This window comes from Lissotriton helveticus, chromosome 12 (genome assembly GCF_964261635.1).
Source record: "Lissotriton helveticus chromosome 12, aLisHel1.1, whole genome shotgun sequence".
NCBI classification, from domain to species: domain Eukaryota; kingdom Metazoa; phylum Chordata; class Amphibia; order Caudata; family Salamandridae; genus Lissotriton; species Lissotriton helveticus.
The window spans coordinates 266,680,897-266,703,456 of NC_136073.1; the positions used below are offsets into that span (position 1 = coordinate 266,680,897).

At 46.0% G+C, this 22,560-nt stretch overlaps 1 protein-coding gene across 2 annotated transcripts in view; it reads left to right on the top strand.

The window, feature by feature from the left end:
• Positions 1-14,479, top strand: part of ZFHX3 (zinc finger homeobox 3) — a 410,890-nt gene extending 396,411 nt beyond the window's left edge. For both annotated transcript variants that reach the window (XM_078669473.1, XM_078669474.1), the window contains 2 exons: positions 1,914-7,472; positions 9,771-14,479. In XM_078669473.1, coding sequence (XP_078525599.1) covers positions 1,914-7,472; positions 9,771-11,437 — 7,226 coding nt within the window. In that variant the 3' untranslated portion in view covers positions 11,438-14,479. The remainder of the gene's footprint in view (positions 1-1,913; positions 7,473-9,770) is intronic.
• The last annotated feature ends 8,081 nt before the right edge of the window (positions 14,480-22,560 follow it).

A 22,560-nucleotide genomic window follows, 5' to 3' on the forward strand; every position in this document is an offset into this window, starting at 1 on the left:
GTGCAGTCCATCAGCACTCTCAACTGTCATAGTTCCAGTGTTACACCTATGACTTCTTTATGCAAGGTAAGCCAGATAATGTCAACACACATACAGGCCATTGGACTCCCTCAACACACATGAGCAACTCAACTCCCCAGCATACATCCAAACACATTTGCACGTCAACACCCCACCAATAAATACAGACACACCAAAACACATGTATGCACTCTAATCCAAAGACACCCGCAAACGCATTAAAATCCTGCGCACTCTCGCACCAAATCAATTCAATATGAAAGATGGGCTCATTATTCAAGGCTGAGATTCATGTTTCGGACTTCAAAAGACACCATGCGGCAGACGGAGTAGCAGGCTAGGGCCTCATACTGTCTCATTAATATTGAAACGTGGCACGATGCAGCACTGCTAGGAAATGGAGGCACTGTGCATGCCAGATCTGAGGTGTCCTCAATAGGTCATGCTAGCAACTGCTTTGCATCAGTGGGAAGCTCCTTCTGTAAACCCTGGGTGCTCTCTTGCTCAGCAGAAGATGGTGCAAATTAAATTAAATTAAACAACACACTGTCGGTAACCTTCGGGTGCAGGCAACCCCTGGAATCTGTGGATGCTGAGTTATGGCAATCAGAATTCTAGAGAATGTGTCCATGCTCATTATATTTAGTAACGTAACTCCCCATCTCCCAAAGCTGGTGTAGCAAGTTCAAGCATAAGGTTTAAAGCGGTTTCCAGCTCATATTCTTTCAACCTCTTTTCTGCTACTGACTTCTGGTTGAGAGTAGTGGTCGTCGACTGTCCAGATAAAGTAACACCTACTGCATTCATGGTGAATATTTTTACAGTGGTTTATATTTTAATTGACTAGTAGTACCCTGTCAAAGTGAAGTAGCTTTGAACACCTTTAAAATCAATACAGTATGTGCATTTAAAACCTACTCCGGGTGCCCTAATGTAGTTCATACTCCATAACTCCTCAAGGATCAAGCTCAAACTCACCTCATCCAGAGCAAATTATTATTAGCCTTTTGAAGCTGATAATTTTCGTTTCTTAAAAAGAAAACATATCCAAGAGATAGTCTGGAAAGATGATGTTTTAGCTAAACTAGCGCCCACCTTACAACCGTCTGTGAAGAAAACTTGAAATATAAAAGTGGTTTTCACCCACAATAAGGCTAACAACCACACATAGAACAATCAAAGCTTGAAAATGAGAGGCCTAACTGAAAAGGGTATTTTTTAAATATTTGCTTACATATATGAATGTATGCTAGGAAATTCCTCCATTCTTTGGATATTTTAAATGAATGCTGGAGGTGCACGTAGTACATAGCCAAATGGGTTCTTCATATTCGACCACATGGGAATTTAGTTCTGTTTGACTCCAATTAAGACTAGTAGAGAAGAGCTCCCACACCAGCCCTCAACTGTGCTCTTACTTTAGCAGGGGTCTGAAGAACAGTGTGACAGCCTATTACCAGAGTTTTGCCCATAGCTGTTCTCGCAGCGCATAGCAGTCCATAGCAGCCAGAGGTTACCGAACATGTATTAAGACCCTCTGAGACAACCTGGTACCTCGAGACCTAAGCGAATGCCAGACACAGACTACGGCAGGAGCCTCGTTTAATACATGATTGACCAAGTGGATGAGTTATTTGCTAGGTTTTATTACAAGCTAAGACAGAGGATTTAGTGTTGTTGGTTCATACCCACCAACGTGAAACATACTTGTTATCAATAGCTAAGGTGAAGGTTCAGGAGGACACTATCTTGAGATGGAATAATCCCTTTATTCCACTGGAATGAAAGGATGTGGTTGGAAGTGTCTCTGCTGATGTCACACTCAAGCTTGCATTGATTGTTTCCACATCTAAATTTTGACTCTTGCTTTTTGTTTTTGTTTCTGGTTTCAGACTCCACTGAAGAATCCACAAAAAAGAACACTTTACCTTCTGAAGAAGCAGATCGTGGTGGGGACCCCCCAGCAGTTCCCTCTGAACAAAGTGTGACTCGAGAGGATTCTGGCTTCCTCTGCTGGAAAAAAGGGTGCAACCAAGTGTTCAAAACATCTGCATCACTCCAGGTGCACTTCACTGAGGTCCACACTGTACGTCCCCAGCTGCCAGTGTCCGATCGCCATGTCTACAAGTATCGCTGCAACCAGTGCAGTCTGGCCTTCAAGACCATTGAAAAGTTGCAGCTGCACTCCCAGTACCACGTTATCCGGGCAGCCACTATGTGCTGCCTTTGCCAGCGTAGCTTCCGCACTTTCCAGGCTCTGAAGAAACATCTGGAGACCACCCACCTGGAGCTGAGTGAAGCAGACATCCAGCAGCTGTACAGTGGACTTCTGGTGAATGGTGACATGCTAAACATGGGTGACCCCACATTGGCTGAAGATAACACAATGGGTATGGATGAGGACAAGGAGGAAGAGAGTGATCTTGAGGATAAGCAGAGCCCTGCTGGAAGTGATTCGGGATCTATGCCAGAAGACTCGAGCACAGAGCCCAAAAGAGCACTACCTTTCAGAAAAGGCCCCAACTTCACCATGGAGAAGTTCCTAGATCCATCTAGGCCTTACAAGTGCACGGTCTGCAAGGAGTCCTTCACTCAGAAGAACATTCTGCTGGTCCATTACAACTCTGTCTCTCATCTGCACAAGTTGAAACGAGCTCTACAGGAGTCGGCTACTGGGCAACCTGAGCCCACTAGCAGCCCAGACAACAAGCCTTTTAAATGTAACACATGCTGTGTAGCGTACAGCCAGAGCTCGACCTTGGAGATCCATATGAGGTCTGTGCTGCACCAGACCAAGGCTCGAGCAGCCAAGTTAGAGGCTGCTAGTGGCAGTGGCGTTAACCACAGTGGGACTGCTAATAGCAGTAATAGTACCTGCCTGGGATCTTCAACACCTAGTCCAGTGAGTACCAGTTCTGCGGCCATTGCCACCAGCACAAGCAGCACCAATTCAGCTTCAACAAACTCCTGTATACTAAGCCAAGCCTCAGCTGACACAATAAGCAGTCTAGCTCAGGGAAATACTGTTAGCCCGAGCATCCACTCCCCATCAGAGCCCAAAGAGGTCAACCGCAAGAAACTTGCAGATATGATTGCATCAAGGCAGCAGCAGCAGCTCCAACAACAGCAGCATCTACAGCAACAGCAACTACAGCAACAACAACAGCAACAGCAACAAATGCAGCAGCAGCAACTGCAGCAGTTGCAGCAGCAGCAATTTCAACAGCAGCAGATACAGCAGCAGCAACTGCAGCAGCACCAGCTGCAACAACAAGCTCAGTCTTTAGCCCAGGCCCAAGCTCAGGTACAGGCCCATCTTCAGCACGAATTGCAACAGCAAGCTGCAATACTGCAGTCTCAGCTTTTCAACCCATCCCTATTGCCCCACTTCCCAATGACCACAGAGACCCTCATGCAACTTCAACAACAGCAGCACCTGCTGTTCCCCTTCTACATCCCCAGTGCAGAGTTCCAGTTCAGTCCAGAGGTCAGCATGCCTATGACAAGTGGTACCTTCACGCTTACAGGCTCCAACTCCAGTTTAATGGAAGATCTGAAGTCTCAGCTTCCCCCGCAAACCCACCAGCAGATATATCAGCAACAGTCTCAGATGTCTTTGCCTCAAGCTCACCCAACCCTCCTGCAAACGACTCAGCAAGCAGAGAAAAAAAACAAAATGAAAGAAAATCCCAAAGAGTCTCAAAAGGAAAGGGACTACACAGAGAGAGGTGACGAGAACTCTGCTTCGAGGGAGCCTCTCTCTGATACTTTAAAGCCCAAAGATAAGAATGAATTATCATCAGGGATAAGTTCAGAACCCTCGCTGCTGCCGCCTCGAATCACATCAGATGCAAGAGGTAATGCCACCAAAGCACTGCTGGAGAACTTTGGCTTTGAATTAGTTATTCAGTACAATGAGAACAAGCAGAAGGTGCAGAAGAAGATTGGAAAGAGCGAGTCAGGGGACTGTCTGGAGAAGCTGGAGTGCAGCATTTGCGGGAAGCTCTTCTCAAACATCCTGATCCTTAAGAGCCACCAGGAGCACGTTCACCAGCACTACTTCTCCTTCAAGCAGCTGGAGGAGTTTGCCAAACAGTACAGAGATCACTATGATAAGTTGTATCCCCTCAGGCCCCTTACCCCAGAACCTCCACCCCCACCTCCACCACCACCACCCCCACCACCACCACCTCCAGCAACGCCTCAGCCCGTTCCTACCACAAACATTCCCATTTCTGCACCATCTATAACCCCACCAACTGTTTCACCGGCCCAGACATCTGTATCACTCACCCAGCTTCCGATGTCCATGGAGCTGCCCATTTTCTCACCACTCATGATGCAAACCATGCCACTACAAAGCTTGCCAAATCCACTGGGGACCATGGAGTCACTGCCTGCAGACTTGGCTCAGCTATACCAACATCAACTCAATCCAAGCCTTCTCCAGCAGCAGCAAAACAAAAGGCCACGCACTCGGATTACAGACGACCAGCTCCGAGTTCTTCGCCAATACTTTGACATCAACAATTCACCCAGTGAAGAGCAGATCAAAGAGATGGCTGACAAGTCGGGACTGCCCCAAAAAGTAATCAAGCACTGGTTCCGTAACACACTATTCAAAGAGCGACAGCGCAACAAAGATTCCCCATACAATTTCAGTAACCCTCCTATCACCAGTTTAGAGGAGTTGAAAATTGACTCCAAGCCCCCATCTCCTGAGCCCCTGAAGCAGCATGAGTACTGGGGCAGCAAACGTTCCTCCCGGACGCGATTCACAGACTACCAACTCCGCGTACTGCAGGACTTTTTTGATGCCAATGCCTATCCAAAAGATGATGAATTTGAGCAGCTGTCTAGCTTACTGAATCTCCCTACTCGGGTTATTGTGGTTTGGTTCCAGAACGCACGTCAGAAAGCTAGGAAGAATTATGAAAACCAAGGTGATGGGAAAGAAGGAGAGCGGCGTGAGCTGACAAATGACAGGTATATTCGAACAAGCAACTTGAATTACCAGTGCAAAAAGTGCAACCTAGTCTTTCAGCGTATTTTTGACCTCATTAAACACCAGAAAAAGCTCTGTTACAAAGATGAGGATGAGGATCTGATGGATGACAGTCAAAATGAAGACTCAATGGATGCCACTGAATTACTGACACCATCAAGCTCATCCTGCAGCACACCCATGCCTTCACAGTCATTTAGCACCCCTGCTCCATCATCCTCTAACACAACCTGCACCACCTTCCTCCAGCACATGGCAGAAGGCGATGACTCCCTTTCGTACAGTTCCAAAATTGAAGCCACAGATGAGAAACCAAAGCAGTTTGACTCCCCAAGGACACAGCAAAACCAAACTCCAGAACAGCAGATACAACCAAAGCAAGAGCCTCAGCCACCTGAGACACAGCAACCAGAACCATCGGAACCGAAAACAACCCCATCCCAGCAAAAAACCCCTCCACTGCCCTCTCCGACCTCATCACAACATCAGCAACCCACACAGTGTCCTGCGCCTCAGCCAAGCCCTAGCCCATCTCATCTATCCCTCAAATCCCTCCACACTTCAAGCCCCCAGCAGCTAGCGAATCTACCTCCTCAGTTGATTCCCTACCAGTGTGACCAGTGCAAGCTTGCATTTCCTTCATTTGAGCATTGGCAGGAGCATCAGCAGCTTCACTTCTTAAGTGCGCAAAACCAATTCATGCATCCTCAGTTCATAGATAGGCCGCTTGATATGTCTTTCATGCTGTTTGATCCAAGTAACCCACTTCTGGCAAGCCAGTTGCTGTCTGGAACTTTACCTCAAGTTCCTACAAGCTCCGCTACTTCTCCCTCAACCCCGACATCCACTATGAACACACTTAAAAGAAAACTTGAGGAAAAGGCAAATGCAAGCCCTGGAGAAAACGATAGTGGGACAGGAGGGGATGAGCCACAGAGAGATAAGCGTCTGAGGACTACCATCACACCGGAGCAGCTAGAGATTCTATACCAGAAGTATCTCCTAGACTCTAACCCCACACGCAAAATGTTGGACCATATTGCTCACGAAGTAGGCTTGAAAAAACGTGTGGTGCAGGTTTGGTTTCAGAACACTCGAGCACGAGAGAGAAAGGGACAGTTCCGAGCAGTGGGGCCAGCCCAGGCCCACAGAAGGTGTCCCTTTTGTAGAGCATTGTTCAAAGCTAAGACTGCTTTAGAAGCTCACATCCGGTCCCGTCACTGGCATGAGGCAAAAAGGGCTGGCTACAACTTGACGCTGTCTGCAATGCTATTGGACTGTGATGGTGGTCTGCAGATAAAAGGTGAACTCTTTGACCCGGCCAGCTTTCACCATATGCCTGCGAACAGCAGTGACAGCCAATGTATTCCTCTGTCCCCAGTCAGTAAATCCATGGAACTTTCTCCTCGAACACTGCTTAGCCCTTCCTCTATCAAAGTAGAAGGCATGGAAGAGTTTGAAAGCCCCTCTATGTCTTCAGTCCACTTGAGCTTCGAACAAACAAAACTGGACAATGACGATTGCTCCTCAGTGAACACTGCGATCACAGATACCACAACCGGAGATGAGGGAAATGCAGACAATGACAGCACAACGGGCATTGTAAATGAAACCAAATCCATGTCTGCTTCCGGTGAAGGTTTACCAAAGTCTACCATGATGGCAGTGTCAGAGTATGAAGACCAGCTGTCATCAGGCCTGGTCAGCCCAGCACCCAGCTATTACAGCAAGGATTATGAGAATGAGGCCATTGTGGACTATAGTGAGACGTCCAGTCTTGCAGACCCATGCTCACCTAGCCCTGGTGCCAGTGGTTCAGCAGGCAGGTCAGGAGACAGTGGAGACCGGCCTGGGCAAAAACGTTTCCGTACACAAATGTCCAACCTCCAGCTAAAAGTTCTAAAATCATGCTTTAATGACTATAGGACACCTACCATGCTGGAATGTGAGGTGCTGGGCAATGACATAGGACTGCCAAAGAGAGTAGTTCAAGTCTGGTTCCAGAATGCCAGAGCAAAGGATAAAAAGTCAAAACTGAGCATGGCAAAGCACTTCGGCATTAACCAAACGAGCTATGAGGGACCCAAGACAGAGTGTACTTTGTGCGGCATCAAATACAGTGCACGGTTGTCTGTTCGTGACCATATCTTCTCTCTACAGCATATCTCCAAAGTTAAAGATGCCATTGGAAGCCAGTTGGACAAAGAGAAAGAATATTTTGATCCAGCTACCGTTCGCCAGCTCATGGCTCAACAGGAGCTGGACCGTATCAAGAAAGCAAATGAGGTACTTGGACTGGCTACCCAGCAACAAGGCATGTTTGATAACACTTCTTTGCAAGCGCTTAACCTCCCGGCCACATACCCAGCACTTCAGGGCATCCCTCCGGTCCTGCTCCCAGGCCTCAGCAGCCCATCCCTGCCAGGATTCGCCACATCTAATACAGGTGAGTGTTAACATTGCTAGCTACATTATTCAAGGTCTATGCCATCGAGGGTACGGGGTTGGTAATTTGGGGGTTTTCATTTCAAGGCTCACTCTGTGGCTATTTTTCAAAATTTTCTTGTGGCATCTCCTAGGGGTTTGAGGCTGTATCCTTTTACTTGACATTGAGTCCTTCTTTTTTCCTGTTCCACTTTTTAACCCATATGTATTAGTCTCAGGGTTACCTAGTTGGAAGATTTGCTGGTCAAACCAGCAATCCTCCTTCAATTGACAGACTTCCCAGGTCAGGATTCCCAGTCCTTTCTAAGGAAGAATGTTAACACAGGAGGACATAGCAACCCTATCCTCAACAGGTATCCTTCCCATTATCAAGGGAACTAAGCTTTGCTTTCTCCAGCAGGCCGTCCTTTTCACTGTACAAGTCAGCGACCCCTCAGGGTTCATACTGCTTCAGATCTATGTACGTACTGTGCATTCATAACAGGCGTGCTCAGGAGAGAATCTTCTTCAAGGCATGTGGGTGATGGAGGACAGAATAAGAGAAAGAGGGGTGATGGGGAATGGAAAAATAACAGCGGCAGTACATGAAGGTCATTATATGCTTTTGCCAGGTTCAAGAGTTAGGGTTTCGGTGATATTTGAACAGGAGGTGAGCATGCTTTCTTCATCTGAAAGAGTGGATTCCAGGGGGGGGGGGGCATCTACATGAGAGGATGATTTCAGGTGGAACTGTGGACTGTGAAAGTCCATGACCATTTTATGAAGAAACCTCTGGTTTGCAGGAGCTTAGAATAGAGCTCACTAGACCAGTCTTGAAATGGAGAGAAACACTGTAACCAACCTTTTCAGTGAGTTTTTTAACAAACATGCATTAATTGATGTTTGTACCCCTTTGCTTCAAGAGACGAATAGGGGATTCCTTCGGGGTAGTACTAGTTTCATATGTGAGCTGCTGTTGTGAGATAGGTCATTTAACCACTGAACTATAACCGTGAAATTTAATGGGTTTAATTTTGACCATAGAGACTAATTTGCCCCATAAAACTGACCATTTCCTGTTTGGGCACAAAACGTTCATCCAGTCTCCCCCATAGATTTAACAGTTATCTCTTAAACTCACACACATTTCACCAAGCCTCGTACAAAAAACAAATGGACAAATTATCCTGGGTAATATAGATCATGAAGTCATAAGGGCCAAGTGTCTCCCTGTAGACTGGAAGTATCAGACTTGTGTGACTGTCTCATCTTTGTTAGCAAGTAAAGTTGAGGCCAGCAAGATGCTTACATTTATCGCTTTCATGATGGTCCTTGACCTAACTGCTAATGTTGATCTAATGACTGGAATAATCTCCTCTGTGAACGGTTCTCACGCCTCTGCAGCACCCTCCAACACTCCACTGAATAAGAAATTCTGAAGCCTAAGTTGTTGCTTCTCTTGGGTAAAATCCGGGAACTCTAGTGCTTACCCAGAGGATGTTCCCCGAAAAACTCTGTCTTTTTCCCTGTTCCATCAATATATAGATAGGATTTTTTAAGGAAGGTCACTCACTGATAATCATATTGTTGTAATGTCCTTCTTTTGAACACTTTCTAGAATTTACACAGTAAAGACTGACAGCAGTGTTGAAGTCTGACCTTGCACTCATGACTCCTACCCATAGCATTTGTTTAAGCATAGTTCCATGTAAGTAACATTATAAACAGTAGCACATCAGTGGTGCACTAACGCCATTATCTGTAGTCATAGATTCGGGGGATCCTGTCTGGGCTTACATTGATAATAAGGAATAATTTGGGGAAGGCTGGGTAGTACCTCTATTCAGTCTTTGCCTTCTGGAGACAGAATGCAAAGGGGATCTGCAAACTCCCTACCTTTACTGGAGCCTTCATAGAGGGCATGGTTAGAAATAAATATTATGCAAAAGAGACAAATGCAAATTTTAAGTACCAGTTGAACATGTGCTCACAAAGGCTTCTTCAGCAGACAAATCAGGGATCTGAGATCTTTTGAACTCAAAGAGAAACATTTACAACCCAATTATTAATTATAAGAAGCAAATTCTAATATACCTGAGGACCTCTTTTCCTGCTAATTTCCTCTGATTTCATATAAAATATGACTTCACAAACACTGTAATTAATTATGGAAATAGGCTGTGGATGGCAGTGTGTGATAAAAAATATAGTTAGAATTATCGGTGAAAACCTCTTTTGTGTCCTTCCGTGGAATTAGCTAATGATTTTAATGTTACCTGCTTATGTGTTTTTAACCTCACTGTTTTTCTGCTACTTTCAGCTTTAAGTTCCCCAAAACCTAACCCGATGGGGGGAACCAGCTCAACTGCTCCATCACCAGGACTTCCTACATCTGGACAACCAAATAAGCAGCCTGCCAATTCACTCAGCTCCATGACCCTGTCACAGACCACCACCACTGCCACTACTACCACCTCAACTGTGTCAACCACCCCCCACCACCCCCAGCCACCAGAGCAACGCAAGGAGAAGGAGAACGAGAAGGTGAAGGAAAAAGAGAAAGTGCGAGTAAAGGTGGAGCCCCAGGCCGCCCCCCGAAAGGAGAAGGGTGAGGTACCTGCATCAACTGCGGCCCCTTTGCCGGGTATAGAGTACGTTGTGGACCCAACCCAGCTTCAAGCTCTGCAGGCAGCTCTGAGCTCCGACCCTACGGCCTTGCTGACGAGCCAGTTCCTTCCCTACTTTGTGCCCGGCTTCTCTCCGTATTACAGCCCCCAGATGCCTGCCACCTTGCAGGGTGGGTACCTGCAGCCAATGTATGGTATGGAAAGCCTGTTCCCTTACAACCCTGCACTTTCCCAAGCTGTCATGGGGCTGTCTCCTGGTTCCCTGCTGCAGCAGTATCAGCAATATCAGCAGAGCCTGCAAGAAGCGTTACAACAGCAGCAGAGGCAACTTCAGCAGAAGCAGCAACAGCAGCAGTTGCATCAGCAGCAGCTGCATCTCCACCACCAACAGCAGCAGCAGCAGCACCACCAGCAGCAGCAGCAGCATCATCATCATCATCACCACCACCAACAGCAGCAGCAGCAACAACAGCATCACCATCATCATCACCACCACCACAAACAGCAACACCAGAAACAGCAGCAGCAACAGCCCAAAGTAAGCCAAACCCCAGCTCTCCGGGGGGCTGCCTCCCCAGACCCTGCCAAAGAATCCCCCAAGCCAGAAGAGCAGAAACCCATGCCCCCTGAGGTGCCCTTCCCCCCCGCCCCCCAAGAACAGAAAGCAGCAGACAGCAAATGTGCAGACTCTCTTTGTGAGCCCTTCATTTTCCCAAAGGTGCAGTACAGCTTGGTCTGCCGGAAGTGCCAGGCGGGCTTCAGCAGCGAGGAGTCGGCCACGGCCCACCTGCAGTCCGTCTGCTTGCGGGGCCAGTCTGTGGTGAACTTGCAGGAGCAGATGAGCCGCGTCCCCGCAGCGGGCGGTGGGTCGCACCACTGCCTGGCGTGCGAGGCCACTCTCTCCGGGGACGAAGCCCTGAGTGAGCACCTGGAGTCCTCCTTGCACAAACAAAGAACAATCAAACGAGCAGCGAAAAACGCCAAAGAGCACCCCAGTTTATTACCTCACTCTGCCTGCTTCCCCGACCCGAACACCACATCTACCTCGCAGTCTGCCACGCGCGCGAATGACAGCTCCCCGCCCCGCCCCTCCGCCGCCGCCCACGCGGGCTCCATCCAGGCGTGGCCCCAAGCCGCGCCCTCGTCGTTCCCCCCTCTCTCCTCCTCCTCAACGGTTACCTCAAGTTCATGCAGCACCTCAGGGGTCCAGACCTCGGTACCAACAGACGGCTTCTCCGAGGAGTCGGATTCAGATCTTAGCCAAAAGTCCGAAGGGCCAGGGAGCCCGGGGGAGGGTCCCAAAGACCCCAGCTGCTGTCAGGACACTTCTAGGGTTAGTGTAGGAACAGACTCCCTCTGACTGTAAAGCTTTGAAGATGGACAAGAAAAGAAAAAAAACACTAAAAGATAAATTTAAATAAAAAAAAAAGGTTAATAACAAAAACCACTTTCAAAAACACGAAAGACTAACTGCAAATTCCAAAGCTTCTAACCAAAAACGGAGAAAAACATAGCAAGACTGATGTGTGGATAGCTTTTCCTTAACCCTCCGCCAGCACTACGTTCTGTCAAACTTTCCCCTCTTTCTTTTTTTTCGGAATTGCAAATGGTTTCTCCCTTTTGTTCTTCGGAAGGCACCAGTATCCGCGAAAGAAGTGGGCTGTGTATGGCATCCATGCGGCCCCTGTATTCCACTGGCCCTCGCCCTGCCCCGGAGCACCGGTGTCCATCACTGGTCTGCTGGCCGCAGGAGTGGAAGTAGCTGACCTGCTTCCCCTCTCCCATTTCATACAACCCAGCAGTACTTTTGAAAAACAGGAAAACCAAATTGTAAAAGTTCTTTTTGTTCTGGGTCGCATTCTCTCTTCTAATTCTGAAATCCTTTATATTTATAATCCAGGCCAGGTACTACTGATGCAGCTCAGGGTGATAAAAATGTGGGCCATGTTGACATCCCAAAGCATTTCAAAATATCTTTTTTATCTCGTAGTTCTGTCATTTCAAATTACTTTTTTCAAGTTCCATGTTTAAATTATAAGCACAAAAATCCAAAACACTTTTCCTGAAAGGGCCAGTATGCGAACTGCCGAAGGTTGTCCAGCACCCACCTGTGCATCTGGTATCAGGGCATTAGAACACATACATTTCCATGAATACAGTTTTCTCGGTGTCCAGTGTTTCAGCAGAGAAGTTTTTCAGACCTTTAACAGAGCAATGATCACTGTAGGTAGGTGTAACAGAGGAGCCAAAGTCTGCACTGCCCAGGTCAAAGCAAGTCTGGTGGCAAGTCTGACAATCCTGCATTGTGTATGTGTGTGCGCGTCTCAAAATTTGCAGATTGGTACACATTCTTCATATGTAATCAGTGGTTGAAGTGGTCAGGATCTATGGGGGACAAACTTCCAAATCTTTTTTAATTTCACAGCAACACTTCACATGTTTTGGTAAAAAAAATGACTGCTCCAGAACTGTTAATGTTGACTTTCAGCATTACCTCTGGAGCACAATTCCCGTACTTTTGTATGCACTTCAGCCTCTGCTTGTAATGTGAAAAATACATAATGCTGTAGTCCTAAATGTATCTGCAGCTTTCTACTCACGCACACCCTGGGACCAAGGGATGGAAACATTTATATTGGCTACCAACACTGTGGCCATCATGTCCAGTCTTCTTCTGAAGTCCAAAAATAGCTTTCTGGACCCAGTGATGGGAATAACACACAAACTATGGTGGGAATAGAAAGTATTCCCACAATACCCTTCCATCCACTGCCTCTACAGACCAAAAGCAAAATGCATCCCTATTCAGTTTACCTTTTTGCAACCTACAATCTTCCAGACATCCGGCATGGTATTACCATGCATATATATGCCTGAACATTAAATATAGATCTCCAGATAGATTGACGGTCGCTCACTGTACCTAAGAGATGAGGAAACTGAGTTTAGAGGATAAGGTATGGTCTGCTACATAAGACCAGGCGCCTTTCACTAGCTCTGTTTGGTAGAAGTAAATCACCATTCTAGGAGGGATACGTTCTTGTACCATTAGATACCGGAACATAAAGTAGTGATTTTTATTTATGAATAGCCCACAGAGGTCTTTTCCCTTTCCGTTTTTTAAATCAAATGTGTTTTTAATAGAATGTATGAATTTTATCATCGGTTTCCCTTCTTAAAGTAGTCCGAGAACTATCATATTTTATAGTACATGAAAGAAACTGAATTGTCTCTTTAAGCACTTACAAAGAGGTGTTCTTGTTTGGCTGCTCAGTGATACTCATTTAAAGAGCTTCAGAAATGATAAGGGGTTGAAAAGGTCCACCCAATATTCAAAGCCGTTATTTTCAGCTTACACATCATGGTGGCGAAATTTGTCACACCACTGATTTATTTTGTAGAGGATTCTAGCAAAGTGGAAACATAGCAGAATCGTGGTTTTACGTCCTATTCAAAATGTAACTCCTTAACTGCGCCGAACGTTCCACTCTAGTGCAGAACGTTCTATTGCGCGGGCGGGGCCGTGACGGCCAACGGACATGCGCAGCATTCCAAAGGTAGTACACGCGACGGCCGTTGGCCGTCGGCAGCAGCGATGAGGTTAAAAAATAAGCCATGTTTTAGTAATATCAGAGATATTAAAATACATAGTTTCGAATCATTCAAAAAGTCCCGTAGCCTGATCTTTCGGCTCAGCCTATTCATTTTCTTCTGTACATTTTTAGACTATACTGGCTGTTACGGTGTTTGTCTATTAGCATGTTTCTGTATATCTTTTGGTATTTTGAGGCATCCTTATAATTTTCCTGAAAAATATCAAAGAAACAGAAATCAGAGAAGTCTGAAGCCAGCACTGGGAGTGATCATAGACAGTGCCAGAGGACAGATATTGTTGGCTGTTTAATAGTTGCTATGGTCTTTAATCAGGTTTGATAGATTAGCTAACATGCTAGACGGGTTTAGCCGGCTTTGCAGTTGGCACCTTTGCCTGGGCAGTATGCAGGGTTATATTTTTTATTCTTGAGCTAGGACACATACATCAATTAGAACATTTCCCAAAAAAACTTGATTTCAAAATTGAAAAACTACAGAACGATTAAAGAGGACCTTAGGTACTCCACTGGAGGTCAACCATGCCTACTGCCAGATTATCAAATAATGTCGGAAGCCCACTCAGCACCATATCGCCCCTGAGCTGCATCGGAAAATACTTGAACTGGATACTCTAATTGTATGTGAATAAGTATATGAATATATATATATGAACAATGTTTTTTCCAGAAAGAATTTTCTTTTTGATGCCGTCGTCACCAGTTCGAAGTGGGCAGAAAATCCTCAGGGGGTAAAGCATGAGTGAACTCTGTGACTGTACCGGAGATTAAAGTGAGCTTTCTCTGCTGAAGCCAATGGTTGTTTTTTTATTTTTTTTAATGGGGAATTCATCGACACACTCTCACTTTGCGGGAAAACCAAAATTTTTCAGAAATCCAACACACAACGTTTGCGGACTCCTAGCTGAAAACACAAAACAAGAACAGGTTTGAAAAGGAAAAAACAGACTTTCTGTATTTATGGTAGCTCTGACCATTTTTTGGTGTTCAGTAGGTTGTTGCATTGGAAAAATTAACTTTACTGTAATCAGTATGGTAGATTTAAAAGAAAAAAGACTTTTGTGTACATTTAGCTTTTCTATTCTGCCGAAGACTCTTCATTTGATGTTGTACTGTTCATTCTTAGCGGATAGATTAGCCAGTCTCCTTCTGTGCTTCTCCCTTTTTCCCCACGTCTCCAGCCTCCTCCCCCATTCTAACTCTTCCATCCAACCTCCTTTCAGCCCCAAAAACCTCTCCCTCTGTAGAAAGAGGCAGCACTTACAATGGTCCCTAATTCAAGCAATACTAGCTCTCCAAGTGGGCACTCCGAGCCGGCAGCGAAGCAGTAACTCCCAAGAGGCAGGGTATTCGCAGACCATTATTACCTAACACAGGTAGCACAGCCTTTGCCTCTGCCTCTAGGCCAAACAAGGGCTCTAAGCCAACAAGGGCCGTTTTCCCCAAAGGGTGTACAACGGAATGTTTCTTTTTAGTGTTCTTTAACCAAAGTCACTTAAAAATGAGTGGGTGATGTGTGTAGATATACGCACATCACACACACAGTATATTGTTTTGAGATGCCAGTCAAGATGTGCACTATCAGCTTTAATTCAGACGTATCAGGAAAATCGAGATCCTGATGGTCCTATGGTGCCACTTGGTTAGCACACAAGACCTTTGTATCATGGCCTGGCATTGATTACTGGCATGTAATTATACAATTCTACTTTCTGTACTTCATATTTATTTTTAAAGGCTTTCCCTTTACATGCCCTTTCAATGAAGTTGTGGGGGTATATTTGTGGTCCTTAGAACACGTAGCTCTTCACCAAATTTTCTGCTGGTCTCCTTACATGCAGTTTGATCACAATAGGATCCGAACACCTTCGTAGGTGCAGATCAGTTGCTTCTCCCAACCCTCCCTCCCTTTTCTCTAGTGTACTCCTATTTTGATCATGATATCGCTCTAAACAAATTTTGGAAACCTCATGAAAAACTAATAATGGCCCAGTCATTTCTGTTTCTGCAGGTTATGTTTTCATTCTTGTTGTGATCATATAGTCTGCATTCATTTCTTCCTGTTTCCATCTCTTTTCTTCCTCTCTGACTGACTTCCTCTTCTCCATCCCCAAATCTTCCCCTTCCCTTCTCTGTAACAAGGCTGCAGTCTGTTCTTTTAAAAAAAGTACAAAAAATCCAAAAATCTTTTTTAAAGCGATGTTTTAACCTTTTTTCCTTCTGAAAGAAATGTCATGCTTTACTTAAAATCCAAAGACTTTCTCCTTTCCCTGCTGGCACTTCAAGAGGAGACAAGGCTTCGTTTGACTTGAGAATTTGTTTTTAATTTAAAAAAAACAAAAATACGTTTAAATAAAGGTCAAAAAATGAAGAAAAGGGGGCCTGTTTGTGATCTGTGCATCTTCTGGCATTAGAAATGTAGTGTTTGTGCAGAAAGAACATTGTTGTAAGAAGCTGTTGTACCATGGTCAGTGTTCTTTCTTTGGCGCTCATGTTTGTGGGGTGACCGGCTGTGACTAACAAAGCTCGAAAGTAGTAACTATGAAAACTGGAATTTACGGTTGCCTGTAGATATTGTAGTTGTGGCAAATTCTTGCTCACATAATTCACATAATTAGGTAAAGAGAATCAATGTACATGTTAATGCTAGTCTAGTCTAACCTTGTGACTGAAAAGTGCACTTTGAATGTTTTGTAAGCTGACGACCTACAACAGATACACTTTTACTAAAAATGAGGGTGAAATGATTGAATGTAAAATGAGGAAAGGACCCAAAAAGGCCATTGAGAGCGTATTCTCGTTCCCTACATCATCCTGATTGCAGACCTGGCAGGCCAGACACAAGAACAGGATACTCGCCCTTCCAGTCCTCATAGCAGCCCTTGGGTATCGTTACATAGTTTTCTTATTTGTAAACACTGCTGCCCCGGAGTGCTGAGCTACACTCTGACTAAATGGGATACTTGATGAGTTTTTCAACTAATGTAAAAACTTCTTGCTTTTGGTCATATATAACTGGAATATATGTTGTAAACCTAATTGCTTTCCAAATAAAAAAAAGGTGCAAATTACCCCAAAATGCACCTTTAGACAGCTGGGCTCGTTCTCTGCATATGTTGGCAGGGCACAGTATGGAGCTATTATCAAATCCTTTTTCAGGCTCATTTTAGTTCCCAGCCCTTCCCCACAGTTCCCAGCCCTTCCCCACAGTTCCCAGCCCTTCCCTCACACTATATTTTGCGTAATTTTCAGTGTTTAACACAACACACAGAAGAATCCCCTTCGCAAAACTCCTTTTTTCATGATAGAGCTGAGAGAGGACAGATTAGCCTCATAGGATGCCATTATATGTCTTGAAATTAGAGGCTGTTCCTTTAAGACTCCAGAGACCTCCAGTATCCCATCATGCACAACTAGTGGCAGTTATGTCAGTTCTTTTTTCCAGCTCCTGCTATCAGGACCCTGGAGCATTGAGCTCAACCAATTTTGTTTTTTCTCTTCAAAATTAACTTCTGAATTTCACAAATAACTACTTCGCTCGATGTCTTTGGCCGCTCCCTACCCTTTTCTGTCTTTTTCTCACAGTAATTTGTACAGTTTTCACTTAAAAATGACATCTCTTTTTGAAAAGTATCCAGACTGTTGTAGATAGAATGGCAAGACTGATTGTCACAGAGTCTGTATACTCTGTTTGCCTGAAAGTCAGGTTCCTGTCTCTTATCTAATTTTTAAAATTTTCTCAAAGCACACTCTGCATGACAGAGAGAAGCTTTGTCTCCAAGGAGCAGCGGAGCGACAAAAACAGCAGATGCAATCCTCAGGTGGGACTTCAGTGTGAGGAGAGGGTCAGTCCTCTACCAGGGCTCTGTCTTCAGCCTCTGGAGGGCTCTCCAGCAGAAGAAGGGCTAAAAAAAGATGCCGGTCTTAGTCGACGTTGAGGACGATGACGTCGAGAGGAGGTACTGTGCCAACCTGTTCGCCATCGACCCAGGGCTCAATGGTAAAAAAAAGTTGACGTTCTACGTCAAGAGCAAGAATTTTCATGTCTGTTGCAACGTCGATGACGAGGACACCCCGTTCTGCGTCAACGCATCCCCGCCGATCGACGTTGACACATCGCCACAGTTTCTCGACATCGAGACACCACCATTGATCGCCAACACCCCCCACCGTCGGTCGATGCCAAGACATAGTCGTAGATCGCCGTCAAGACGAGAACTGCAATTGAGGCGTCGTTGACAGTCACCATTGACAAGTAGATCGACATCGAGGGAGACGGAAAGATCGTCTTCAGTACTTTGTCAGCCTCCTCAAGTCTTCAGGTAGCGCGTAAAAAGAGAAGAGTAATATATATACAACAGATTCGGATTATTCCCGAACCTATTATCCTTCTCGGGATGTCCTCTCTCCGATGCCAATGCTTCCTCCTCAGCATCCTTCCCCCCCATCTGCGGAACCAAGACCTCCGCCACCACCAAGACCAAGGTCTAGGTCTCACACTCTACATCGGTCTCACAGACGAGGACGCTCTGCTACTCATTCAAGACACTCCCATCATCGGCGCCATGAAGGAAGGTCTCATTTGAGACAGACCAGGGACATCCCCTCCTCAAGCCCCGGGGGGATACACTTCGACACTATCGAACCCCCCTCCCACGCGCATTTCACCGGTGGATGACATCTCTACCTTTCAAGAGGTTCTGGTGCTGGGTGCTTCGAAATTAAATATCCCTGTGTCCACTCCAACTCCTACAATGTCTGAAATATTTGAGACTCTACAGCAAGAACAAGCTTAATGCCCTTTTGTTCCTCTTGTTCCGGGTCTCAGACCCAGCTATTAAGCTCTTTCTGACACCTCCTTCAATAAAGTCAGCTCCATCCAGGCTACATAAGAAATCCCGTCCTCCCGAGCAAGACCCTGCGTTCCTGTATACAGACCTGGTCCCTGATTCTGTCGTGGTGGCGGCAAAGAAGCAACATGCCACGGTTCCAACCTCGACAGTGCCACCGGACAAAGAGAGCCAAAAAATAGACTCGGGAGGGAGGAAGATTTGTAACAGCAGCGACTCTCATGAAAGCAGCCAGTGCCGCAGTTTTACTAAGCAGATATAACAGGGAGCTGTGGGAATCGCTCCCAACAGTTTGTGGACTACCTCCCTAGAGACAAGCGAGAGGACTTTAATGAGATCCTGACAGAAAGTCTCATGGTTTCTAATCAAGCGATAAGCACAGCAGCAGACACATCTCTTCTTGCTGCACACGAATATTGTCACGGCTTAGCTCTTCAGCAACACTCAAGGCTGCACCTGGCATTTCTTAAACGGGATCACAACAGCGCATCCCGAATCTCTCGTTTTCAGGGACAACTCTTGCACTCATGCTGACGAAGAAATGGCCCGGATGAAGGCAGAAATGGAGACGCTGAAAGCAGTTGGCCTAGTAAGACCTAAGGAGCAGCGTAAATCTTTCAAGCCTTTTCAATGGCGCTATCCCACACAGAGGGTTCAAACCCCTCGGTGGTATCACTGTCACCAGTCCGGTACGCAAAAACAGTACCAACGATCCTACCAGCCTTATTAAAAGCGACAGGCCAGAGGAAGATCAGGTCAGCAACTTGCGCAAGGAGGCAAATTACCAGTAGTGTCGAAACCCTGAGTCCTTTATTCCCCCTCTTCCGTTACCCACTCCAGTAGGGGGAAGCATTCAACATTATCTGGCAGAGTGCTAAAACATCGTGCAAGACAAGTGGATGCTGAATATTGTTCGCAATGGATATTCTCTCAGATTCGATTTTGGAAAAGGGGGGTGGTGATGGACAGAGTTTCTGAATGATGCAGAATACTCTTACCAAGTCAATAGATCATGGTTTTAATCCATCACCGTTTTTTAGCTCACTGCACCATCCCAGCTCAGAACCTGGCTATATGCAAATTAGTCTGTTCCTGTCCCAGTGCATGATGGGAACAGGGCAAACCAAACTACCAAGCCAATTCTTATACTGGGAAGGAAACAAGATTCTCTCAGATTCATCAGCCCTCCACAGCTAATACCTCCGCAACAATCCAGGTTCCAACTGCAACACTTACAGTCGGAGGCCATCATTCTCTTAAATAAACTGTTGGTGAAACCTGTACCTCCTCTACAACGTGGCGCAGAGCAATATTCAAGGTTTTTTCTCATCAAAAAGAAAGAAAGACTAGAATGAGTTCAGACCCATTTTTGACCTCAGAACGGCCAACAAGTGGACTCGTAGGGAAAGGTTCCGGATGTTGGCATTGCACCAAATTTACCCTCAGTTACGCAAAGGGGATTGGCTATGCGTCATCGACCTCCAAGACACATGCTTTCACGTACCCATTAACGGAAAGCATAGCAAGTTTTTGAGGTTTGTAGTGGGACACAACCACTATCAGTACCGAGTACTTCGATTTGGCCTGAAGTCAGCACCCAGAACTTTCTCAAAATGCGGCCCAGCTAAGGAAACACAAGGTGTTCGTCTATCCCTTTCCAGACGATTGCGTTATCAAAGCATCCACGTCTCAGGAGGCTCAACTTCACTTCAGTTCGACCACCGATCTTCTCCTTTGGCTGAGCCTTCATGTCAACCATGCAAAGTCAACCTCAATCCCAGTAGAGTTTCTGCAATATTTGGGGGCCTCCATCATTACACTTAAGGCAAGCGTGTGTCAGTCGGAAGAGAGACGCTTATCGATCCTTCTGAAGGCTCAGGTTCTCATGGCAATCTCTCGGCCAACCTTGGGGAAGGTCTCCTTGCTCCTGGGCTGATGGTCTCCTGCATATTTCTCACACCAAATGCACGTCTCCACATGAGGCCGCTACAGGAATGACTAGAAGACCAATGTGTCACGATCACTGGTACTCCTCAAGATCTGGGCGATGCTCAAAGAGGTCCACCTCTCGATATCCCCAACTCTGACCAAGCAGACACAGAGTATTGAGGCCATCAAGTGCGGGATAAAAATTAGGGTAGGAACAGCAGGGAAAGGGATACCTGTAACAAAAAGCACACGGATAATACACTTCTATAACACTGGCTACTCTCATTGAGTCTCACTAGCGAAAACCAATACCTGTCATATGACTCCCACATCAGTGACGAGTGTTCCCTCTACTTGGAGAGATACCTTCTCTCTCCGCGGAGGAATAACTATCTTCAAAACAAAGCAAAACAGTTACCACTCCATTCTCTTCTTTCAGTCCGTTAAATAATACGGAACACAAAGCCACACACATACCCTTTCTCTCATTCCCATGTACCAATAAATAAACCAAAACAAAGGTGACAGAAAAGAACAATTAGACAACGTCTTGGGAGGAAAAAGCAGATGCTGGGATTCAAAGGTGAACCAAGACCATGATACATCCATATCCTCAGAACACCTGCTTATAGCAAGGCAAAACGCAAAAGGCAAGAAATGAAAAGTACTCCCAATATAGTCCTGCAAAAGCAAATTATAATCTAGCCACTGAAAAATACACGCTAGATTTAGCTGTGAGTTACTGGAGTTGTCCTGAAATCTGGGGGACGGCCGCTACCTCGTTGGACCTCCTCCCTTGAAATAATCCTTTCGTACGCCGACGAGGATCTCTGAGAAGCACTTCTTCCGCAGCCGCAGAGAAAGAAACAGAACCCCAGCCACTGCTTGTTCGAGCAGAATGTCGGCAGTGATTAGTGCCCCGAGCAGAACCGGCTCACGGGCACTCAAGAAAGCACCTCCGGAATGGAACTGCACCAAATGGCAGGGTGCGCTACTGAAGGCACGCGAAGGAAATTTGGGTGCAGAGCAGCCGCCCTGCAATAGACGTCCTGAAACATCAAAGAATTACGCACAATGCTCCGTGAGCTGGTCGTCATTTAAAACATGCGTGGTCCCTCCTAGTAGGACGGCCTTCTGGGAGATGTAGTTCTGGTGCTATCCCTTGATACTTCACATGAGGCAGGCGCTCCTAGTCACTGCCTGACACAATGGGACCAGCGAACAGGAGATTGGGAAGACAGGATTTGATTGTCTCAGCATGCCCTGTGGTTCTTCAAATGGTGGTGCTAGCTAACCAATCTCCTTCGAGGGATTCCGTTTCAAAAGGATATACCTGTTTGGAGCATAGTCACGGATGACTCACTCCAAGGATGGGGAGCCTTCACAGGCCACCTTCAGATTCAAGGCAAGTGGTCACACAGAGAATCTACATATCATATTAATGTACTAGATCTAAGGGCAATTCATCTGGCGCTGAAAGCGTTTCAGTCATCACTCTGCTCCAACTTCCTGCTTGTTCAGACGGACAATACAACAACAATGTACTACCTCAACAAGCAGGGAGGCTCGAGATCCAGACCCTTGTCTCTGGAAGCCCAGGCGATCTGGAAGTGGCTTCTGGCCAGAAATATCACCATTACAACAGATCACCTCCCAGGTGTAAAGAATGCTCAGGTCGACTCACTCAGCAGGCTCCTCCAAGAAAACAACAAGTGGATCTTCAATGACAACTTGGTCTGCTATATCTTCAGAATATGGGGCATTCCAGAGGTCAACTTGTTCGCCACAGCTGAAAACAGCAAATGCCAAAACTTTGCATCGAGGTACTACCAACAGGGAACCCTGGGGAATTCCCTATGGATCAACTGGTCCGGCACATTTCTCTACACCTTTCTACCAGTTTCCCCTAATTCCAGCAGTCCTCATCAAGCTGCAGCAGTCACTAGCCAAGATGATACTCATAGCCCCCAGAGTGGCCACATCCATCTACTCCAGTGGAGAGATCCTTTCATTCCTTGAATGTTAGACGGGTTCTTAAATTCTATCTGGATAAAACTAAAGATCTACAGAGATCTGACCAATTATTTGTAAAT